Source organism: Maylandia zebra, linkage group LG15, assembly GCF_041146795.1.
Source record: "Maylandia zebra isolate NMK-2024a linkage group LG15, Mzebra_GT3a, whole genome shotgun sequence".
In the NCBI taxonomy this organism is placed as follows: domain Eukaryota; kingdom Metazoa; phylum Chordata; class Actinopteri; order Cichliformes; family Cichlidae; genus Maylandia; species Maylandia zebra.
In genome coordinates this window covers 21,369,601-21,386,332 of record NC_135181.1, presented here as the reverse complement: position 1 = coordinate 21,386,332, position 16,732 = coordinate 21,369,601, and the positions used below count along the sequence as shown (strand labels likewise).

The 16,732-nt window shown below is 40.7% G+C and overlaps 1 protein-coding gene across 1 annotated transcript in view; it reads left to right on the top strand.

The window, feature by feature from the left end:
- The window catches only part of igf2r (insulin-like growth factor 2 receptor), a 53,174-nt gene extending 37,035 nt beyond the window's left edge, over positions 1–16,139 (top strand). The window contains exons 36-50 of the mRNA XM_004550672.6: positions 283–364; positions 505–632; positions 779–928; positions 1,017–1,175; positions 1,302–1,506; positions 2,682–2,916; positions 8,574–8,710; positions 8,967–9,084; positions 9,638–9,784; positions 9,924–10,108; positions 10,296–10,482; positions 10,588–10,734; positions 10,844–10,913; positions 12,077–12,358; positions 12,459–16,139. Coding sequence (XP_004550729.2) covers positions 283–364; positions 505–632; positions 779–928; positions 1,017–1,175; positions 1,302–1,506; positions 2,682–2,916; positions 8,574–8,710; positions 8,967–9,084; positions 9,638–9,784; positions 9,924–10,108; positions 10,296–10,482; positions 10,588–10,734; positions 10,844–10,913; positions 12,077–12,358; positions 12,459–12,617 — 2,391 coding nt within the window. The 3' untranslated portion in view covers positions 12,618–16,139. The remainder of the gene's footprint in view (positions 1–282; positions 365–504; positions 633–778; positions 929–1,016; positions 1,176–1,301; positions 1,507–2,681; positions 2,917–8,573; positions 8,711–8,966; positions 9,085–9,637; positions 9,785–9,923; positions 10,109–10,295; positions 10,483–10,587; positions 10,735–10,843; positions 10,914–12,076; positions 12,359–12,458) is intronic.
- The last annotated feature ends 593 nt before the right edge of the window (positions 16,140–16,732 follow it).

Genomic DNA, 16,732 nt, shown 5'->3' with positions numbered 1-16,732 from the left:
TATGGCACATAATTTCCCAGAGAGAAGCAAACTTAAGTTAACAGAGGCAGACAGGTCACCTGAAGTCAGCTTCTTAGTCATCAAAGGAGCGGGGAATGTCCAATGATAAGCAGATGTCCCTGAAGCTTTTGTGTAGTCTCTAAAAGTTTGGTAACATTAGAAAATAAACATGGTTGAACTCCTGGACTCTAAAGTTGTAATTGTTTGATGGCTCATGACTTGCAGTACAGTTTTGTGCTCTAAAAAGGGATTTTTCTTTTCTGCTTTTCCTTTAATAAAAAGGTAACTTGTTCAGTCCAGAACGGCTCTGCTCTCATAGACCTGACTCCTCTGATTCATGTCAGCGGATACTACACAGCAACAGGTCAGTGAGACACAGGTTCACCTCTCACACCTATAGATATAGCAGAGTTGCATCATTTTGAGTTAAAATGACGAGTCCCTGTACAACAATATGCACTGTGTCAGTCCTTAACAGTCTGCATGTTCCTCCTTTGAGAATAGATGATGACATTGACCCGGATAACCCAGACTTCTACGTCAACATCTGCCAGCCTCTAAACCCCATCCCTGGGGTCAACTGCCCACCTGGAGCCGCTGTCTGCATGGATCCAAATGACGGACCACCTGTGGTGAGTTCTTTGACAAATGCTGTCCTTTACACTATTTAAAAAAAAAAAAAAAAAAGTTTAATTGCTTTGATCTGCCTTACCAAGGCAGTGACATCACAAGGACTTAATGTTAATAAAATAATAATTTTCATTATTGTCTCTTGAAGGAAATTGGTCGCACCACCCGTGGTCCAGAGCTCAACAAATTAACAAGGGAGGTATCCATCACCTACAACAGCTCAACAAAGTGTGCTTTGGACCCTCTACAGAACTACACTTCAACCATTGTCTTTACCTGCCGGAGAGGCCTCGAGCTGGTCAGCAGAGCTATATAATAAGAGTATTTACTTTTTGCCTGTTCTCTTTATCCTGGTTATTTTTTAACTACTTTCTATCTCTAAACAGGGCTCTCCGCAAATGCTGAGGCTGCAGGGCTGCGTCTATTTCTTTGAGTGGGCAACCCCGATAGTCTGTTCAGATGCCACTAACATCAGCGGCTGCCAGCTTACTGACTCTCAGCTCCAGTTTACATTTGACCTGTCAAACCTCTCCAAGGAAGTCCAGGTGAGCTGATGATATACTGAACACTTTCTAACCAAAGGAAGTCTATTTGATTCAAAAGTTTCACTGTAACAGAAATATTCTTTGTTTAGAAGCATAGGAAGGTCAGAGCTCTGTGTGTATGTCTAGGTAAACGGGAACTCGGGTACGTATCACATCAAAGTCTGCGGCTCAGTGGAAGTACCGGCCTGTGAGCAGAGTGCAGTGTGCCACGTTTCTGGTTCAGACAAGTTGGGGTTATCATTTGGCATCAGTAAAGCCATGACAATGGACTTCAAACACGAAGAGCAGGCTGTGCTGATGCAGTATGGTGGAGGATATCCCTGCGCACTAGGTAAAGTCTTCTGTAATTAGTAAAACTCTTATAGCTAGCTCAAAAACAAGGTATGATGTTAATGGGAAAAATGCTTCAAAAGAAAAAACTGAAAGAAAATGACGTTTTATTGTTCACAGCCTCAAAATATACACAATATGTCATACAAATTCGCAATAATGATATTAGTATTTATTTAAGAAAAATGACTGAACAGCATTTTTATTGGTCACCGCAGCTTGCAAATAGCAGCATTTATCAGAAGAAACAAATTAAGGAAGTTTTCCCTGCATGTTCTCCCTACGTTTGCATGTGTTCTCTGTGGGTAGTCCAGCTTCCTTCCTTCAGTTGCTGAGTATTTTGAGGAGTTGATGTGAGAGGTTTGTTTCTTTTAGACATAAGCTGGGACATGGCAACACGAAAGCTGGGTAATAAGAAAATAAGCACACAAAAAAATATGATGGCTACTATAAAATATGAACTTTAACGTTGGTATTTTTTTATTTTAACTTCTAACTGCAGTTGTCACTATCAGTGGTCCAAAGCACAGATAAAAGTTTTACAGAATAGCTAATCTTGTGTTGTGTCAGCAGTGCAACACACATGAAGGAAAGTAATGATAAATTTTGTATAGGTGCAATATTTCTGATTAGAGCAATGCTTAGATGCACTTCTGAAAAGATTAAACTCTTTCTTTCTTCATGCATGGCGAAAACATTTTTATGTGTTTTAGCAGTCAGATTTAGTTTGTTTACTTTTAGAGAAATGACTTATAATCAATTGTGGCTTCATGTTGACGTGGGAAAAAATACAAAACTAAGAACTGTATATAAAAGATGGATGTCGCCTCTTTGATGATACCTGTTTAAACTCGAAATTATTGGAGGTGAGGCCAGAGGAGAGCTGCCCTTAACAACACACCTGAACCAGTTTATTATAAAGGGTAAAACTAAAGTCCCAGTCCTTACACCTGTTATGAATGAGGAAAACAAAACAATTTTTTTATCAAGCTGTAAATGCTCATTTTTGGGCAACTTAGGATGGGGGTGGGCTTCTCGTTGTCTTCTTCTTCTGTCTAAATAAAGGCATTAACTCCTTCCTGATAGTTTAACATACTTATCCTAATGCTGTGTTGTCTTCACTTCCAAAACTGAAAATCTTTTGTTTTTCTTTTTATTTCCCTCTCTCTCTCCCAGCCTCGGCTAAGCATCAGTCCTCCATATTGTTTACATGCGACCATTCTGTAGGAAGTGGTTCTCCAGAGCTGCTCTCAGAGACAGCAGGTTGTACAGTCACTTTCCAGTGGCGCACCAATGCAGTTTGTACCCCAAGGAAGATGGAGTGTAAGCTCGTCAGCCAGCATAAGACCTTTGACCTCCGAGCACTTTCCTCCCTCACTGAGCCGTGGAAGTTCAGCTACAAACGAGATTCGTAAGTGTGGTTTTGATTCCTTAATCGAAGGCAGTAAATCCACAGTTCGATTCTGGAGCTCGGCAGTCGTTCTGCACACACTTTTGATGCTTTTCCAACTTTTCACTATTTATTAGATCTATTTATATTTAGCAATGCATATGCCTCATATAAGATGCATGTGAAGTAGTCACACTCGAACGTCAAGGAAGGTGGTAGGGAAGCAGACTATGCAGACATTTTGGGTTTCCAAGGTGAGCAATTTATTTGCAGTGAACTTAATTTAATGTGTAACTTAACAAAACTTTCCCCAAATCAATTCATTTAACAAAACTCAACATAACATGGCTCTGGTGACACAGCTCACCTCTCCTCTCTCCTGCATCTGGTAGAGACTGGCTTTAAATAGGGCCATCAATTTCCCTCCAATTGCCCAGCCAGTACCACTCACTCAACTGAGGGATCTAAAACTCTACTCAGGTTATCTAAAAACACAAAACCTCTACACACTTCTAATATGCACATTTACACAACTAAATGGCAGTATTAACAAAAGGAAAAACATTCAACAAATCCCTTTAAACATTAACACAAACAAAAGGAAGCATCTCTCTGGAAAAAGAAACCCCTCCACATGGTTTGACCTGATGATGTCATGTGTGACATGATCAGGACTTTAAAATGAGGAAATGCCAAGCGGGCGTTTCCCCACACCTGACACTCATGATGACTGAAAAGACAAACAGAGTAAGTATGAACAAATGACTTAATCTGTAAGTCCTAACATAATAAAGTATAAAGAAACATAACTTAGTATTTGTCTTAATTTGCAGAATGTTTGATTTGCCGGCAACAACACGCTTACACAAACAAACCCGGGATAGTGAGTGAAGCAATGTTACTTGACAAATAGCAAATCATAGCAAATACATAGAAACAGAATAATGTGTACAATGTGCAAAAAAAAAGGTAAACACATATGGAACAAATGGAGAGAATTACAACTGCTTCTCCACTTTGTCACACTCTTCCCCCCCCCCCCCCCCCTTAAGGCACTCACTCCTCCATGGAACGGGACAGAAAATCGGCCACCACATTCTTGTGCCCTGGTCTATACTGGATCCTGAAGCGAAATGGCTGTAGGGACAGATACCATCTAGTGATTCTGGCATTAGAGTCTTTCATTCTGTTCATCCATTGTAATGCACGATGGTCAGTTTCCAAAACAAACTCATCACCCATTAGATAGTACTTCAATGTATCCAGAGCCCATTTTATTGCCAGTGCCTCTTTCTCAATAGTGGAATATTTCATTTCCCTAGGAAAGAGCTTACGGCTTATATACACCACTGGTCGTTTATCCTCACCCTCACCCTGCAGCAACACTGCTCCAAGTCCTTCTCCGGAAGCGTCCGTCTGCAAAGTGAATGGCCGGGTAAAATCCGGGCACTGCAAAACAGGTTCACTACACAAACAGTTTTTAAGATCAACAAAAGCTGCATCACACTCGGCAGTCCATTTAACCTTTGTGGGGCTAGATTTGCGAGTAAGGTCACTAAGGACTGCTGCTCTAGCAGAGAAGTTGGGAATGAAGCGGCGATACCACCCAGCCAGACCCAAAAACGATTTCACTTTCCGTTTGGTCGTAGGAGGTGGGTAGGGCTTCAATCTTTGACACCTGAGGGCGGATGACCCCACCCCCAATGACGTACGTAACCCAAGTACTCCACCTCAGACTTAGCAATGTGACATTCGTGTGCATTTATGACAAGCCCGGCTCTCTTAATCCGTTGAAAGACATCAGAAAGATGCTGAACATGATCCTCCCAGGTCTCGCTAAACACCACAATGTCATCAATGTATGCTGCAGCATACCCATCTGCACCTCTCAAAACCTCGTCCACCAACCTCTGAAATGTGGCTGGTGCACCGTGCAGACCAAAAGGCATTGTTCTGAAGCGATAAAGTCCACTGGGAACTCTAAAAGTTGTCAAATCTTTCGAAGACTCAGTCAAAGGTACTTGCCAGTAGCCCTTGCAAAGGTCTAATGTCGTAAGATACTTAGCGTTCCCCAAACGCTCAATCAGTTCCTCTACTCTTGGCATCGGATAAGCATCAAAAGCAGAAACAGCATTGAGTTTAGAGAAATCCACACAAAATCTCTGTTTAGGGTCATTTTTCTTTGGCACTAGAACCACTGGACTACACCACTCACCTCTAGATGGCTCAATGACCCCCATGTCAAGCATGTCTTCCACCTCTTGTTTTAATGCTGGCATCAGCTTCGCAGGAACCCGTGAGGTGGTGTCCCTAATAGGTTTTTGATTGGGACAGTGGAGATGTATCTCATGTTGGATGAGATTGGTGCAACCTGGTTTGGTGCTAAAAAGATCAGCAGGCATAATTGCTTTCACCTCTGTCTGTTGTTTGGAAGTAAGATGACTCACATCAGGAACTAGTTGTTGACCTGCTGGAGAAGGAAAGAACAGCTCCCGTGGTTCCTCCTCTTCGACCACGGCACGAGCCCAACACTCTAGTGAAGATGCTGGCCGATCACACCATTCTTTCAACAAATTGACATGAAATATCTGATGCTTCTTGCGACGCTCAGGCATGTACAGTTCATAGGTAACTGGACCCACTTTCCTACTGATCACATATGGTCCCTGCCACTTGGCAAGGAGACTGTTCTCAGATGATGGAAGAAGCAGCAAAACCTTTTGTCCCTCTTGAAAAATCCTCCTACGAGCTGCTTTGTCATAACTCTGCTTCTGACGTTGTTGGACACCAACCAGATGAGTATTGGCCAGCTCTTGGAGCTCCTCAAGCTTATCTCTCATTTTCAGTACATATGAAAGAACATTGCATTGTTTTCTGGGATTTGGAGCCTCCCAAGCTTCTTTCAACACATCAAGGGGACCCCGGACAGCGTGGCCATACAAGAGCTGGAAAGGAGAAAACCCTGTGGAAGCTTGAGGTACCTCTCTGTAGGCAAAGAGCAAGAAAGGAAGCCACTGGTCCCAATCCGCTCCTGTATCTTTCACAAACTTCCTCAACATAGCTTTAAGGGTTTTGTTGAAACGTTCAACAAGGCCATCTGTTTGTGGGTGGTAGGGAGTTGTCTTAATACCTTTGATCCCCAGCAATCTATAGACTTCTCTCATGAAGTTAGGTGTAAAGTTGGACCCTTGATCAGTAATGATTTCTTTTGGGATGCCTACCCTCGAGAACATTTGTATTAAGCAGTTGGCAATCTGACGAGCTTTAACCTTTTTTAAGGGGAAAGCCTCGGGATATCTTGTAGCGTAGTCACACACTACCAAAATATACCTGTGCCCTGCACTGCTCCTCTCTAATGGGCCTATGATGTCCATCGCAACACGAGAGAACGGGGTGTCTATGACTGGCATAGGGATCAGGGGAGCCCTGTCACCTTTCCTTCCGGGTGCTGTTAACTGACACTCGGGACAAGACTTGCAAAACTGCACAGTGTCCGTAAACTGCTGTGGCCAGTAAAATCTAGTTGACATACGAGAGAAGGTTTTGGCTTGACCCAGGTGTCCTGCCCAAGGGACTGAGTGAGCTAACTGCAGTACTGTGGATCTTAAACTCTTAGGCACAACCAACTGGTCTCCAACCCTACTACGGCGATATAATAGCTCGCCCTTTAGGAAAAATAGCTCTCTGCCTCTCTCAGTGACCTCTGTTGCGTTTGTGACACTCTTTAAAAACAGGGGAGCTAGAGATGGATCCTCTCTTTGAAGCTGAGCTATTTCATCAGGTACGACTAGTAATTCATCACATTGTGGCACTGGAACTGGTTCAGTGAACTTTGTCCCCCTCAGCTTAGCCTGTTGTCTCTGGGCTCTGCTCTTTCTTATGCGACCCTGACTTAATCCTTCAAAATCAGGAACATCACTGTTAGCGAAAGGAAATTCACCCCAACCTAAACCTTCTTCCGCGTGATGCTTATATTTTGACCTGGTGACTGCTACCATAGACTCAGCTGTAACACTTGGGTTGATTTCCTCTCCCCTGGCTATCAGATCTCGCAAAATGGGAAGATCACGGCCCAACACAACCTGATATGGCAGTTTACTCATAACTCCCACGGAAAGTAAATACAGCTTGCCGTCAATCTGAATATTAATGTTGGCAATTGGGTAATCCACATCATTACCGTGAACACACCAAACTTTTACCTTGCCACAAAATGTAGCATCCCTAGGAAGACATTCCTGCCTAACCAAGGTACGGCTGCTTCCTGAATCCAGAAGAGCCACACATGGCTTTTCCTCAATAAAAACGCATGTGGTGCGCTCATGCTGAGTTAGATTGTAACTGAGGCATTGCTGGATGCTCCGCAGTAGGCCTCAAACGTGTCTCTGAATCTGCTGTTGCACCTTCCACCAACAGCTGATGCTCTCGACGTTCTGATTGCACTTCCTGCTGGAGCTGAGTGAACTGGTGCTGAATTTTCCGCCAGCGATCTTCCTGCCGCTGCTTCTCCAGTTCCCATTGGGCCTCTCTGTCGCTTTGTTGCCTCATAAAACCATGCAGGAGGTTTGAAAGTTCAGCAAGGTTATGCAGTTCAGTACCTTGCTCTTGCTCTGCTTCCTCTAGCTGATTGAGCACTGGAGGCTCCTCACTTGCAGAGTCCATTGGCACTTGGTGCTTTTTTGGTCTGGCCCCTTTCTGCATTGCTGCTACCTACTGGCCTGGAGCCACTGCTGCCACCATTTGTGAAGTAGTCACACTCGAACATCAAGGAAGGTGGTAGGGAAGCAGACTATGCAGACATTTTGGGTTTCCAAGGTGAGCAATTTATTTGCAGTGAACTTAATTTAATGTATAACTTAACAAAACTTTCCCCAAATCAATTCATTTAACAAAACTCAACATAACATGGCTCTGGTGACACAGCTCACCTCTCCTCTCTCCTGCATCTGGTAGAGACTGGCTTTAAATAGGGCCATCAATTTCCCTCCAATTGCCCAGCCAGTACCACTCACTCAACTGAGGGATCTAAAACTCTACTCAGGTTATCTAAAAACACAAAACCTCTACACACTTCTAATATGCACATTTACACAACTAAATGGCAGTATTAACAAAAGGAAAAACATTCAACAAATCCCTTTAAACATTAACACAAACAAAAGGAAGCATCTCTCTGGAAAAAGAAACCCCTCCACATGGTTTGACCTGATGATGTCATGTGTGACATGATCAGGACTTTAAAATGAGGAAATGCCAAGCGGGCGTTTCCCCACACCTGACACTCATGATGACTGAAAAGTCAAACAGAGTAAGTATGAACAAATGACTTAATCTGTAACATAATAAAGTATAAAGAAACATAACTTAGTATTTGTCTTAATTTGCAGAATGTTTGATTTGCCGGCAACAAAACGCTTACACAAACAAACCCGGGATAGTGAGTGAAGCAATGTTACTTGACAAATAGCAAATCATAGCAAATACATAGAAACAGAATAATGTGTACAATGTGCAAAAAAAAAGGTAAACACATATGGGACAAATGGAGAGAATTACAACTGCTTCTCCACTTTGTCACAATGCATTAGCCCTTTCTTAAAAAGAATTTCTAAACTCATGCTGTGGTCTTATGATTCCTCACTCTTTAAAATTTGGCATCTTTGTTTCTGTGGCTTCAGGTATTTCATCAACCTGTGTCAGGGTATCCGTGGTGGGCTGCCAGGCTGTCCTGAAGATGCAGCCGTATGCCGCCGCACAGCAGCAGGAAAAACCGAAGTCCTGGGCCGAGTTTACACGCAGAAAATGGAGTCCAGTGGTGTGCAAACCATTGCAAATACTTTACATTTATTGGTGTCAGTTTGTGTAAAGGATATTTTATATAAATGTTTTTTACTACCATTATTATAAAAAATAAACTGAAAACAGTGTAGACTAAGAGTTAAATGTGTAAGCAAGGATCACTGATTAGACATTTGTTTGCCTTTAGGTCTTGTTTTCTTCTCTCACAGGAGTGTTTTTGATGTTAGAGAACTTTATCCCGACAGTCTCAAGAGATTTCCCTTCCTCTACAGGTGGGAAGATTTTTGTGAACTATTCAGCAGGAGATGAATTATGCCCTAAACGCCAGAAAGCCAAGACCATAATCCAGCTGAGCTGCGGCTCCACAGTGGGACACCCCAAAGTTATCAGGTAACAAAACCTCTTTTAGAGATTTTTTTTAATGTTTCCCTTCAGTAGAAATTTGATTAATTCATTTAATACAACATTGGTATTAAATTACTGTATCAAATTAACAGAATGTTTAAACTTTGAATCATTTATTATCCTGTTTATTTGTTTTAAGATTATAGCAAATTTTTTTTAGCTATTTTTTTCTTTTTTTTCTTGCTTTATTTCATAAACTTTAGTTTTAGTTAATTGAGTAACATAACATTTCTCAGCAGACTAAATGTTGTTCAGTTGCATCACATTGTCTGAAATTAATGCAACAAATGTTTCCTGTTAAATTGTCACGTGTTGTTTTTCCTGATCTGTATCTCTGTGTATATTCACATAAAAGTTGTGTTTACATTGCCTATTTTAAAACAATTTTAACTTGTTTCATTTGTCTTTTTTCCCACAAGTCTCAGTGCCCTTGTTTTGTTTTTGTTATTTTGTTATTTGAACTGGTCCTCTGCATCTTAAAGTAGACCTGTTATGCTTTATTCTTATTTGAATATCCTATATTCTCTTGTCTGTGCAGGGTTGATGAGGGTTCATGTGAGTTCTTGATAGGCTGGGAGACTCTGGAAGCTTGTGCAGTGAAACCAACGGAGGTACAGATGGTAAATGGAACCATAAAGGTTCCTAAAACTGGAGTCAGCTTCAGTCTGGGAGCACTCTACTTCAGGTAACAGAGTTCACCTGTGTCATCCACTCATTACACTTCACCTCATATAAATTTCAGTTTCAATCAGCAAGCAAAAAAACGCACTTTTAAAATTCTTTCTGTCATAAAAGTTTCATTTGGGGTTTTTTCTGCCTTTTAGCCACCATCAGGCGTCTGGAGACATTCGTAACAACGGCGACCGCTACATCTACCACATCCAGTTGTCTGGTATCACCAATAAATCCCTGCCTAAATGTCTTGGTGCCAACATCTGCCAGGTGAAACAGAATGACACCTACAGCCGCAAGATTGGCTCATCCAACAAAGCCAAGTACTACATAAAAGGTAAACAGAAGAGGATTTTGATCTATCATTCAAAACCCTTTGCAAAGCATGTGATTGACAATGACATCAGTGCAAAAAAAAACAAAAAACCCACACCTGCATAAGAAACAAAGTGCCATTTCATTTTAGCGTGAGTCCTTCCATTTGGAGGTCACAGCATCTTAACATGTTTTTGTTTTTCCATCAGGAGGAAATGTGGATGTGATAGTGCCTTCTGAGTCAGAGTGTGGCCGCGCGAAGAACAAAACGGTTTCATCCACAATAAGGTTTCACTGTAACCCGTCAGCAGGTGTCGGCATCCCGGAGTTTATGCTGGAGACGGACAATTGCCAGTATCTGTTTGTGTGGCACACAAACGCTGTGTGCGATCTGATGTGAGTCTTTTTTTTTTTTTTTTTTTTTTACAATCTGACTTTAATCCCAAGAGCACAAAACACTAGATAAATATGTTGAAGTCTCCTCTCTGGATTGAATTTCAGGACTGTTGACAGGCAGATAAATGATGACGGTGAAGACACTCCGTCTCTGTCTAGGCGGAGCCAAGCAATGGGGGTGGTGCTGAGCCTCCTGTTGGTGGTTCTAATTGTGTGTCTGATGGGGCTTCTGCTGCACAAGAGAGAGAGGAGGTGAGACCATGAGTATCCATTTTTGGTACATATAAATATATATATATTTTTTTAAAAATATATATTTTGTATGAAAGCCTCTTTCATAATCTCACCTGTCTGTGTCCAGGGAACTGGTGAGGCAGAAGATCGCTGGTTGTTGTAGGAGAGGAAACCAAGTCTCCTATAAATATTCCAAGGTTGGTTGAGCTAATGAATGAACGAGTTTCAAAGTTACTTTGTATTTTCCCCGGTCTAAAGATCAGAAAGCATAACGCAAGGAAGAGTCACGAGTGGGTTACTGGCACTGACAGGGAATAAAGCTGCTGCTCAGGGTGAAGCCAAGGCCAAAATAACAAATGGCACAATAAAACAAAACAAACAAAATAATTCAAAACTCCGACTCCAACATGATCCCTCATGTTATTTAAAGGGTTTCTGTAACTTGTAACTAGAGAAGGAACATGTTATGCTGCAGCCACTCCTAGGCTAATAATGGCTGGAGAAAGCAGCACAACCCAAATGAGTTCAACTTGGAGCAATTAACTGTCAGTCTTGTTGCCTTTGAAATGGTTGCTTCAAAGATGGGGACCAGTTGTGCTACCACTCGCAGTTAGTTTCTGCATTCAAAGCAACTTTGGTGCATCAAGGCTATCTGCTTGTGATTGAATGGGGGAAAGCTAGCAAATGCCTGGACTCTGACAATGATAAACGGTGATAAATCAGCGAAAATCACAAATCTGTTGCTGTCTACATACTCAGAAATTCACATCAACTCCTTAAAGAGTCAGAGTCCAGCCAGAAGAAAAATTAACAAATGCCTGCACAAATGAAGCAGCTCCAGGACATGGATTTAAATACAAATTGCCAAATGACAAAGCAGCTTTATTTTTGTGGCAACTTTGGTTTTATATAGAAATCTAACCAGAGTACAACCAGTTGGTAACCAGCGGAGTCGAGTCTGCGTTTACAACTAAATTTGTGCGAGAATACACTATTCCAATTTCAGCAAAGACATCTGAGTATTCACTGGTGCAGCCACGCCCACTTTGAAATGGCTGTATGAAGCTGTGGTAGCCGTGTCATATTCTAGCTGTACCTGAACTTGGACTTAAGTTTTTCTTAAGGTAATAATATAAAGTGATAAAGTAATCATATTAATAAATAAAAAAAGGACAACTTAAGGATTACATGTTACATCACTAATGATTAAACACTAAGGTTATTTTTATAGCTTAGCGAATATTCAAAAAGCCATAGCATGCTACAAATCAGATACTCTAGTGAAGCTTTTTTTAAACAACCATGTAGATGAGTAAAAACTTAATATGCATCTTATTGTTTGTGCCTTTTAAATACTCAGGTCAGCACAGATGAAGAAGGAGGAGAGGAGGAGATGGAATGGCTGATGGAGGAGATCGATGCTCCTCCCACATCTTCATCGTCTTCGCACCGTGGCAAGAATAACCAAAGCAACGGTCACATCACGACCAAGCCTGTGAATACAGAGGGTCTGCGGTCGTTCTCGCTGGACGATCAGGATGACGACAGCGAGGACGAGGTGTTGAGTGTCCCCGGGGTACGTGTGATAAAATCGTCAGGACTCGCTAAGCACTCTACGGCTCATCGCAGCGCCTTCTTGCAAGTCAGTTCTTTGTCTTTTTCTCTGGTATCCTCTCAGTCGTTCATGGTAGCAATGATTGCACCCATTGCTCTCAAAAGCTCACAGAAGTCTTTCATTTCAGGAGGAGAGCGACGAGGACCTGGTGGGCCTCCTGGACGAGTCAGATAGGAAAAGGAAGAGCAGCAAACCTCGCTCTTCTGGCCTTAACCACGGTAACAACACGGCAGCGAACAAGAAACGGGAAGAAGACGACAGTGACGAGGACCTCCTCAGGGTGTGATGTCACTCTGTCCTTCCTGGTTCTCTCCATCCAATCCGAACTCTTCTCTCTCAGTGAATGTCTCCATAATAGCAACAGTGAAATGCCAACAACACACCGAAGACAGAAACCTTTCCTTTCTTTAGGGATATTTTATTGGGCTGCACCTTCATTCGGCTTACACCGACTCAGTCCAGTTCACCGTCCACATATAATTTTTATTTGACAGCTCATTTAAAGTGTTCTTAAGGTTCTTTTGAACTCCACCATATTGTCTTTCATAATCCCGATACTTCAGCCTTGCCACATTTGTCTGATGAAGAACGAACAGGCCAGCTCTTAAAATCGACTCTGGGAGCACACAAAGCTTCTTTCTAATGTGATTTCCAGCTTGATGTGTCAACTAGACATGTCACCATAACCATATGCACCAAACAGTAAACAATGATACCACAACACTATCATTACAAGAAGGGAAAATCTGATATCATCACTGAAATGAGGCATGATAAGATGTGAATGAAAATTAAGTTATATATGTATCTTCTATTTTCTTCTGGTGTTTTGAACTGAAGCTGTTTTCCTACCTTGATTAATGGTACTAACACTGGCTGTGTGTCTGCTTGTGGACTGTGTGAAGGTACTTAATAAGGAAGACTTTTTTTTTTCCTGTTTGGAGTTGTTTCTTTGCTCTCCATTGGCCCGCAGGTACTTTATGAAAAAACTGTCATATTTATTCCCATAGCTTAGGCAGTGAAGGTGCCAGCTTCTTTCTAAAAAGGGAATGAAGACACCAGTTTGTTTTCGTGCTGTTTACAGTTGCTTTTATAGCAGACCCGTTTTCCCCTTCTTTGCCCTCGAAAAGAAAGCACGATGCCTTCATACTGATGAATTTACTTTGCATTTTCATCTATGAATCATGTCCAGCAACGGATTGAATTTCTTTGATTGTCTTGATTTGATCAGAGACGTTGTAAATAGATGATAATGTTCTATAATATGGACGTTTCGTTTAGTCTTCACCGGTGAATTGTTCACACGTTTGTTTTGGTGATTATTTAACGGCTCGTCCGAGCTGATTACGTTTGTTTCTCTGTTCTGTGTGAAAATGGAGATGGCCTTAAGTATGAATGGATGGTTGAAGAAAGTTGAAAGTGAAACTGGAGGCGTTCCTTTGGATTGATTTGGTCCCCTCCCGTCCTGTTAAAGCCATATTTCTACTGCCACCCTTGGCACTAATGTAGGGAAATCGATTTTTTTTTTTTTTCCCTTTTCATGCTCGTGTGCTCTTGTACTTTACAGGCTCGGTTGTTGTACTCAGATCTGATTGCTGCGTGAAAAGTGAAGCCAACTTTTCGTAGTGCTGAAATCCGCCCTGTTCAGCCAAATGCATGATGCAAAAGATGGTAGTGAAACTAAAATGCAGGCTGTTTTGCTTTTTCACAGAGGATGTCAGTAATAATGGAAACCTACTTTATGCCATATTTCCACATGAGAGTAATTAAATCTGTAAGCTTGCACAGTGTAAACACAGCGTGATTGAGATTGATTTTTCTACAACAGTTAGAGCTCAGACCGGGTGATTTTACAAAACAAACACACCTCAAATACGGTGATTTTATGGACACATGATCATCACAAAAAACAATTAGGTTGGATTATTCTGTTTTCACTTCACTCTTCTTTCTGATGTGCAGAGCAGCTGAAAACCAATAAAATAGCTCAATTTTTTCCAGTTAATTGGTTTAGAGAAAAGTAGCACACCCTCATAAAGGAAGGTGGACTTTTTGAAAATCGTTTAAAAAACAAACAAACAAACAAACTGAAAGTCTATTTGGTAGGTTTCCACTAATTAATCAGATTTGGTTGGTTGGTCAAATTGACTGAAATGTCAGTTTAAAACTTTGCAAACTCCCTGAAGACATCAAGTCTAAAGATTTAGCCTAATTACTGCTAACAGGGAGGCACATTTAAAGCTAAAACGATTTTTTAATTAAAATAATCTGTACTATTCTTTGGTTTTGACTCCTCTACTATAAACAACTGTTTGCTTTCACTGGCAATAATAAGTTTTGAGTTTCAGCCTTGTAATTGGAACAAAAAATATATCTGAAAACTGTGTTGCTGCTTGTATAACCAGGAAGGGGTGCGCTGCAGCCCTTGGTAGCATAAATCTTTATCTCTGTACATCAGTAATAACTTCTCATTTTCTCCAACTGGGGAAAGGAGGTGAACAATCCTGAGCTTAATTAAATCACTTTGCAGTGCATTTGTTGATCCATAGCCAGACATTTACTACCATAAAAAAACGTGCCCTTGATCGTATATTCATCACATTAGTTGCCGTTGCATTGCTGGTGTAGATTAATATTTGTGTTTTCTCAGTATTCAAATGTGAGTTTGTTGCTAAAACCTCAATAACAAAGATTTGCCATTCAGGGTATTTCTAAAGCTTTGTACACATAATTGTTAAGCGCGTTTTTGTACGATGCCACGTGCCCAAAAAATACTGATAAAATAACAAGAAACAGCATTTAATAAAATAATTGTCATTTGCACTGTAAACTTCAGTGTTTCACAGAAAGGGGTTCGAGGAGTGTTGTGATAGCAAAGAGTAGAAACAGATCGCACTCCTCCTTTTACTTTTTCTGTTTCTCTCTGATTACAAACTGAACATTTCCAAAGCAGCTTTTGACATTTTAAAACTCTCTTAATAAACTCTCTTATCATATAATCATATTATTGTGCTACTGATCTGAAATTCTGAACAGTGCAAGTGTATCTACCTTTAACAGCTTAAAGAATGAGAGTACACGGCACATGGTCAGGTTTCCAGAAACATGACAATGACATTGGTAACAGGTGAAATATTTATGATCAGTATTTATCATAAAATATGATTGTAACGAAGACTTTTTATAAACTTTCCTTTTACGTGTTCGTTCATTCAGCGTGTGGTTTTGCTATATGAACTTGAGCTGTTCTTCTTAAAGTTTTTTTACCAGAATCCTGACCCTGTTAGTCTGAGAGGTGAATTGAAAGTGTCTGTGTTTGGCACTTTGTAGTCATCTCTCCCGAGTCTCAACATTGTAGCACTCCTCATTTCAGAGTAGCAGGAGGTAAAGTTTGTGAAGTTATTTGTTCATTGTTGCATTAAATTTGTTTCTGCTTTGCACCAAAGTTCCCGTGGCTCATCTGCATGGTACTGTACTGAACCATCTCTTTCTTGAAGTTATTACTGGACATTCTTGTGCTTTTTTTGTTTGTTTGTTTTTGTCCACAGTCGTGGAAACATTTGGGTATGATGAAACAAATTTAGTATGTGAGACTGACATCAAGCAGCACACAAACCAACTGAAAAAAGAGGGAAAAAAAAGCACAAGAAACTTTCTTCAGTGATTTGGTATGATGGGATATCATCATTATGTTTTAGTTGATGTAAGGTTATGTTTGATGTTTTCAGCTCTTTGCCTGTTTTCCTATTTAAAATAAAAAATATGTAAAATAATGCATTATTTGAATAAATAAGAGATCTGCTGTTTATTACTTTTGTGGTGTAATCTCATTTTATGTCTGACAAAATTTCTAAAAGAAAGAAATTATTTAAAAGTCATCTTTGGCAACATTGCAATTAAGTTCTTATTTGGACGAACTTGAGATTTGACCTGAAGACGTCCTGACATCTGGCTTGTGCTCAATAATTTGAAACTTATTTTTGTCATCTCATCTTGTCTGGACTGACTTACCGTATGAAAGAAGAATGAGCCTTGAACGTTGAATGAAATGAACTTGTCTTGAATGAGACTTCCTAACATCTATTGGGTAAAATGAGGTTTTATCCAAGAATAGGTCTTAGGTCTTTAAAATTTGTCTCAAAGAAGCTGAGACTAAAACCTATGCAAATATTAAAATATTTCAGGTACAATGTGGTAGGAGAATTTTGGGTGGGGGGGAGAATCCTTTGCTCTTGTTTTCAATAACTTGATCCTGTCTCGGGCTTCAAGTTGCTTAAAAATGATTTCACACTAGTTAAGACTTGAGTCTTAGTTTGATCTGTCTTCAAAAGGATTTCCAGCAACACACGAGCTTGTCTTGAAGATTAAATCTTGATCCTGTTAAGTCAAGATTCAGGCTTA